Here is a 7,183-nt window from a genome sequence, read left to right as displayed (position 1 = left end):
GAAGACAAGGGTAGGGGAAGACAGGATGGTGGGTGATGAAAATATCCTAGCAAAGGCCTGCACAACAGGCAGGGGAGCAGAAACAGTGATTGCATGAGCCAATGTTATGCTGTTGTTCTGTACTTTAGGCACCACTACTGTCTGGGACTGTTCTCAAGCAGGGTTACAGCATTATTACTGAAGAGCACTTTGTAAAATTATACAGTCTGTGAGATAAAATCTAGCAATAGAAGAAAAATAGCTGGGAGGTCTTGAAAGGGCCAGCTCAGTCTCCTCTTCATCAGCTCAGGAAGGAAAGAGCACTGTCTCGGAAGGGAAGATAGGAGGTTGTATCAAGGCATCAAGCTGTGTAATTCCAAAACCCCACCCTGGCAAAAGAAGCAGGGGTGAAACGCTGATGGGTAATGTCTACCTGGCACTTTGTTCTCAGTCATGAGAAATGCACTTTTTTTGTGGTTGTTTTGCTGCAAAACAGAGCCTTTGCATAGCCCTAGGGATGGAGTTACAATGGTTTGTATGAGCAGCAATAAGTGAGCAGTAACAGTAATTTACCAACTATCTTTTATGCTAAGATCTTGAAGCCAGGATGACAAATATTTCCTAGTGGATTTAGCCGCTAGATCAGTGGTTTCCCACTGCTTCTGGGTCGCAGAAGTTGTTTCCCAATAGAGATGACAATCCCTTCATGGTCAGTCTACACCTACTAACACTTTTTCCTCATCACCTTTCACAGACCTTTCATAGTTGTAGTAAATGAAACACCCCAGCAGATGCATCCTATGAGGCTGAAAAACACAGGGGATAGCAAGACAAAAAATCTCAGACAATGCTAATAGCATTTGTTCACTCGAGTCCTTCTGGAATGGGGAGCTTAAACAGAAGTTGCAGAATCCATCATTTGGAGAGAAGGAAAAGTTTATTGGTACATTTATAAAAGGAAATAATCTCTATAATACATTGTTATAAATATTTATAAATATTTTGTGGGGCTTAAGGCCCACTCAAATAAATAAATAAATATTGCAATATAAATAAGTAAGGCTTTCTTCTAGCTGGTGATTGCCAGCATCTCCTTTGAAGAATTAATTCTTTCAACATTTCTATACAGCTCTCTATAGTTACAAATATGTTCTTTGATGCAAAATCCACTGTGAATTCACTCTTAGCTTAGGGACTAAATCCACTGACTCCTTTGTTCTAATGTACAGAATATATAGAGAATATATAGACTATAGAGTTGGTACAGAGATTTAACCCCACCAACATTTCTCATCAAAGTTTGATATAGATCAAGAAAGAACTCTTCACAATTAAAATTGCTGTAGGTCTGTTGACTTGGATCCTGGACAGCTCTGTGGACTTACTTATGGCAGTTTAAGCAGAATGAAAACTTTGCTTCTGTAATTGCAGTCCAGAGTTCTCAAGGAGCAGAAGCCAAGAAGAATGGTATAGGAATCAAGTTGAATTAATAAACTAGAATATATAAATGAAATCATACCTCTCCACTGTATAGACAGCAAGGTAAAAAGTCTTGCTTTAATTTGGGTAAGCAGGAAAGTATGCAGCTACCTGCCTGCCTTGAAATTCTCCTAAATTCATTAGAATCACTCCTTTCCTTTTGAGACCAATCAAAACTATGATGAGTTCAGAGGAGAGAAAACATCAAAATACGAGTCAGAACCCTTGGTCTAATCCTCATCATTTGACTTGTCCTGTGCACCTAAGACCTTACATCAGTTAAGTTTAGTGGTGATCCTGGAACTTCTCTCTGGCTTGGAAATATGCAAAACTAGTGTTTCTACATTATGTTTCCATATTGTGATGGTAGAACTCAGTCAATAGAGATAGAGAAGCACTAGAGAGACAGTAAGACTCTCTTCTTTTTTTCTTAGACCTCAGTTTGGATTCAGTAAGTGTCAGAAATTACTCTTTCTACACAAGACCATTTGATCCTGTCCTGTTTTCCTGTCAGTTATTTCCGTTTTCCATGTGTGCTGCTCCTATGACAGCAGAGTGTTCACTTTTTTACTCATACGGGCATAAAAAGAGACTGAAGAGCCAACTTAGCAGCAAAAAACATAAATAGTAATTTTTATATAATAATATAACAGTTTGTCTGCTGTGTTTGCACAGCCAGGGATGGTGCTAATAAGGGATTCCCTGTCTTTGTTGGCGTCTCAGATGCTCCAGGGCTCTTCCCAGTTACATCACATGCATAATATTGGTTTCTTGTTTCATTCAGGTGAATTAGCATTTTTGCTGATGCACACTTACAGTCGTGATTCAGACCCTAAAATGTTCGGTTTGTATTCTTCTTTTAAAAAATTTATCTTCTTTCCAGTAAAGCACATCCCCATCTGGAAAATGACCAACTCTTTTTTTTCCATAAACTGTCATTTATAGGTACAAAATTTGAAATTAAGGATTTCTTCCCAGGATTTCCAGTAGCCATTTCAACATTCAAACTGAATATGCCAGACAATTCCTTTTGCCTATTATATTCACCCATGTCTTCAATTTGCAAGCAGTGGGACCACAGTTATTTTGTAATATAGAAGCGAGGACTTGCGTACCTCCTGGCATCCATCATAGCGTGAGGGTCATCTGGGTTGACCACATCGTTCTGGTTGATTCTCATGGGTTCTCTGGGCACGTGGGGAAAATCTGTTTGCTGCTGCAGCTGAGATCCAAACAGAGAGATCTTTCTCTGTGGGACCAGGATCTGATGAGGATCCATTGGGTCGATATCTGCGCTTCTAGTGTTTCTGTGGGGTTCAGGTGTGTTGAATCGAAACAGAGGGATTTCATTTCTCCTGGATAAAAACTGGGAGTATGGTGGTGGATTCACACCAGGGAGGAAAGCTTGTTTAACTCTGCCTAAGCTAACCAGGAAGTTGTGTTTGGGAGATTGGTACACATCGTATCCATTTTCCAGCGTCTTGTGGTTGAACACACAGTCGTCTTGACTGAAGTAATGCTTAGGGGAAAAAGAAAGACACCTGTAAGCAGAGGAACTGGTGAATGCCAGGTTCCAACTAAAGATGGAAAAAGGGGCAAGATCTTGCAGCAAATGTGTTTCTGATCTGCCAGCCCTGTAACTCAGGCTTAGCTGTAGATCTGAGATGCTTGCCCATGCTTTCACCAAAGGTATTATAACAATAACACTGTTTTCTGTCAGAGAAATTGTTCGAGCACTGTTCGAGCTACTCCCAGCCCATGGCTCTATGCTACAGCAGGAATTCAGATTGATCCATCACTGGATCTTGTTCTGCCCTCATTTACACAAGCAGGAACTCAGGTGGTTTTTGTCAGCTCTACAACTCAATACAGTCAAAGAACAGGGGGAAGTTTAACTGAAGCGGCAGGTTCTCAGCTCATTTAAATCTGCATCCTCCTGCTGTAGCTGTACAGACTTGTCCTAGCTGAGGAAGTAGGCACCGTGGTTGCAGACTGAACCTGCCTTTCAGGTTCGTCTTAGTAAAGGTCACTCACCGAACCAAAAATGTTTCCTCTCATGTCCATACACAGGTAGCGTCCACTCTTCACGCCTGTGATTATCACTGAGCCAGCACCCTCGGACTTGATCATTAGAGCACCTGTTTATTAAAACAAAGATGTCGAGTCCATGACCCAGTTTGACATTGCACCGTTGCTTTGCAGACCCACAGATGCTCTGGCTGGAAGTGTCCTCTGGGGGTCTGAACGAACCTCCCCATGGAACCTGGGGCTATTTGTCCACCCAAGATCGGGTTAGCTGTTGGCTTTGTCTGAGTTTTGGAATGCCCCTAGGATGAAGACACCACCACCCCCCTGGGTGCCCTGTTCCAGTGCTGTACTGACTCCCGAAGACAACTTTTTATTTCCCTTAGCATCTTCTCTGAAGTCTCAAACCACAGTGTGGGGACATTGCCTTTAGTTCTGTCGCTGGCCACTACCAAGGGGAGTTTGTCTCTCTCACCTTTGTGACTGCCCTGTGTTATTAGGTCATCTTTAGCCTCCTTTTTGCTATACTAAATAAGCCCATCTCCCTCAGCCTTTCCTGACAGATCGTGCTCAAGGCCCCTGATCCTCAGAAAACCCTCTGCCAGAGCAGCTCCAGTTTCTCCCCATCCACCTTGAACTGGGGCTGCTGTAGAGCTCCAAGAGCAGTTTCACCAGTGCTGGGTAACGTGGTAATAACTTTCCTTGATCTGCTGATCACAGTAGATGGTTTACCTTCCTCTCAATGCGAGTGTTTGACTCAGTGCCTGCTGTAACTCCCAGGTCCTATCCAGGAGAGCTGTACACACCCAGCCCGTGCAGCTGCAGGGGGCTGTTGCAGCCCTTGTGAAGAACTTTTCAGTTCTCATTTATCTCAGTGGTACTGTGGTGACCCAGCAGAGATTCAGTGACCCTGCCTTTAATGACCTCCTTTGTTGTCTGATTTTTTACCCTTCTTGCTCCACCAGTCTCGATACTGGTGTGTTTGCTTCATGGCAGATATGGGAAAAACATGTTTCCCTGTCTGTTCTCTAAAACATCACTCTTGTTCTTGACCCATAAACCTAAAATGGGTTTTATGGCACCTTTAAAGATGCAGGAAGAATAACAACAAGACAGTGCAAGTTTTGTTGCCAGTGTTCATTACTTTCATTAGTAATTCCTAAAAAAGCCCCCAAAAACACAAAACAAAAAAATAGCAGAACATGATCCTTTTTTCTCCTTGATTATATGATAACTTAGAAAACCTCCTTTGCTGCTTATAGAGTTCTGTGAAAACATCATTACTTATGCTTATGTTTTTAGTTGAGTTTATGAAGAAGACTCTGTGCAGCAATAATACTGAACATGACTTTATGATTCCTAGCTACCTGTGATGTGAGTGCTGCTAAAGAGAAGTACTTCTGAAATGCTATGAAAGAACTATAAGTCTTAAAAAAACCCCTAATTTTTCTATCACCCATACTGTTTGGGCCAGGTTTTCTGCAAAGGAAGAAAAATACCTCAGTTTTCCATGAAAATTATGATAAGACAATTTAAGAACCTTTTAGTTACAAGAGGGAATATTTTTTTCCCCTCCAAAAGATATACTCCTCTGTCTGCCTGCCTAACAAGAGAAGGGGATTTTCTATAGGTAGTGAAATAGCAAAAGCCTTGTTCTCCCTCCCTTACTCCCCTGAAGACTGAGGTTCCATAGTAAGCTACTTACTGTAAATGGTTTGGTGAGGAGCACCGTCAACATAGCCATCAGCATTGATTTGGAGATGGAAGCTGTTCCTCTCTGTATCTGTGTAGAGGTGCATCAGGCGATCTTCATTCCCCCAGCTGGGATTCATCAGTGGAGAGGAGTTGGGAAAGGCAAGGGTAGCCTTCAGGCTACAGAGTACCAGCAGCAGGTAGTAAGCACTGCTCTGTGGCATGGCTCACCCTTCCTTTCAGTTGGTCGGTATCTGCAACTTGATGTGAGTCTGTGCTTCTCGCTTGCTTCTGGTCACCTGTGTTTGGAGAGTGAATCCTCAGATAAGTTCCCTTCTTTTCTGCAGTCTTATAAAGGGCAACAAAGTGACATCACACAGGAAAAACTTCTCCACATCCTTGATTTTTGTCAAAGCAACATTTTAAGTGGCCCAAAACCTCAAGGGAAGGATCTCTGGCTAAGGTGCGGGGGGGAAGAAATGTAAGGTTTCTAAAGACAGCTCACGAAAGCTAATCATATGTTCAAATGTTATCGACAACCCTGTGACATCTGAAAGCTTCCCACGCCCCTACTGTTAGGTCCAGGAAGAGCAATCCACTGCAGTCAGTTTACTTTTACCGAAGGGAATGACCCTCCAAACCTGAACAATCCCTTTTTTTTCAGACGTGTTTATTCAGATTGCCGCCTGCCCTCTCGGTTTCCAAACTAGATCTGATTTACTGGAAACAGCAAATACTGATACAATATTTTGTGAATGTATCAAAAGCTGATATTAGTTTGCTCTGGGCCTGATTCCTCCTTCTTTATGGTGTAAGTTTAGCAGTAAGCCTGTGGTGCTGATGTTTGTGTCACTCCATTTAAGCAAAGGAAACTTGACATGAGCATGACCCACTTCAGATAAGTTGTCCCTTTTATTTCTCCTGATTAATTTTGAGTCACTTAAATAATCTAAGGCTGGCTGAACAGCTGAAAATTACCTATAAAACATTTAAAACTGCATGTTTGTTCCTGCATTGCGCATCTGGCTGGCAGTCTTTAATGGAGTCATAGGGGTTAGTGTGACCAGTAGATCTGAGATCTGAATCAAACCTGAATCCCTCATACTGGCACATTTTTAGTGCTTCAGGTACAGCAGGCAAGCTTGGAAGGACTACAAGGGGAAAAGTAATAAGTGGGCAGTAATGTTAAAAACTGCTCCAGGACACAATACCTGCTTTCCAGTTGTCCTGCCGATGTTCTGCATCTTTACAAACAAATTTTCTGATCTAAAAAAAAAACAAAAAACCCTTCAATTTATTGTATGAAAATGCTGTAGTAATGCAACACTGTGTAAAGAGTGATAGGAAGAACAGGTTATAAAACAAGACTGTGTTAAGTTTTCATTCAAAAATAAATACAAAACTGAAAAGAGTACTGGACAATAATTTTATCTTTTTTTTTTTTGAGGAGAAATGAGGATTTTGATTGTAGCAGTCTTAGGTTCAGTTACAATCTCTTGTTGGACAGAGTACGAAAAATTCTTAGTTTCATTAACAAGCTGTGGAGCAATGCTGCCAGCACCAAACATGGATTGATGGATTGATACAAGTGAAACCAACTGAAGAAGCTGATTTGATTTGCTTTTATTGCTTAAAATTAGCAAAACACTGCCAAATTCTTCTGTCATACCTGTGTAAATCCAGAGACTTGCATCAGTGTATATACACTGCGTAAACGACAGCATTGTTTAGCCAAAGTGTATAAGGGTCGTATCTTTCACTAAGTAGAGTGACAAAGCTGTGTTCACTGAAAGGCCAGCTAGGCTGCAGACATTTTACTGGTTATAATGTCTGACATGCTTCAATTTAAAGGATACCTTGGAAAGAAAGTAGGATTGCTTTTTCTTTTTAAAGTGACATGTCTATTTATTGTTGAAATTATCCACCCATATTTCTCACTCTGGTATTAAAACAAATGTTTGGGGGGGGTTGGTTGGTTTTTTGTTTGTTTGTTTTGTTTTTCTTTTGT

At 41.3% G+C, this 7,183-nt stretch overlaps 1 protein-coding gene across 1 annotated transcript; it reads right to left on the bottom strand.

The window, feature by feature from the left end:
* Window positions 1-1,194: 1,194 nt before the first annotated feature.
* On the bottom strand, window positions 1,195-6,529 carry FGF23 (fibroblast growth factor 23). Its single transcript, XM_061357812.1, has 3 exons — window positions 5,189-6,529; window positions 3,493-3,596; window positions 1,195-2,977 (listed from the first exon to the last, which is right to left on the bottom strand). The coding sequence occupies exons 1-3, from the start codon at window positions 5,397-5,399 to the stop codon at window positions 2,540-2,542; spliced, it is 753 nt and encodes a 250-aa protein (XP_061213796.1). The 5' UTR covers window positions 5,400-6,529; the 3' UTR covers window positions 1,195-2,539.
* Window positions 6,530-7,183: the final 654 nt, after the last annotated feature.

This window comes from Neopsephotus bourkii, unplaced genomic scaffold, assembly GCF_033783945.1.
Source record: "Neopsephotus bourkii isolate Nb327-2 ecotype Australia unplaced genomic scaffold, CSIRO-AGI_Nbou_v1 NB_107, whole genome shotgun sequence".
In the NCBI taxonomy this organism is placed as follows: Eukaryota; Metazoa; Chordata; class Aves; order Psittaciformes; family Psittacidae; genus Neopsephotus; species Neopsephotus bourkii.
The sequence above is the reverse complement of the archived record's forward strand: the minus strand, read 5'-3'. Positions and strand labels throughout refer to the sequence as shown.

Coding starts and splice junctions, on each gene's coding strand:
- FGF23 (XM_061357812.1), bottom strand. CDS start 5,399: ATGCCACAGAGCAGTGCTTACTACCTGCTGCTGGTACTCTGTAGCCTG. Junction 3,597..5,188: donor TCCTCACCAAACCATTTACA/GTAAGTAGCTTA, acceptor TTTAATAAACAG/GTGCTCTAATGATCAAGTCC. Junction 2,978..3,492: donor GAGGAAACATTTTTGGTTCG/GTGAGTGACCTT, acceptor TTTTCCCCTAAG/CATTACTTCAGTCAAGACGA.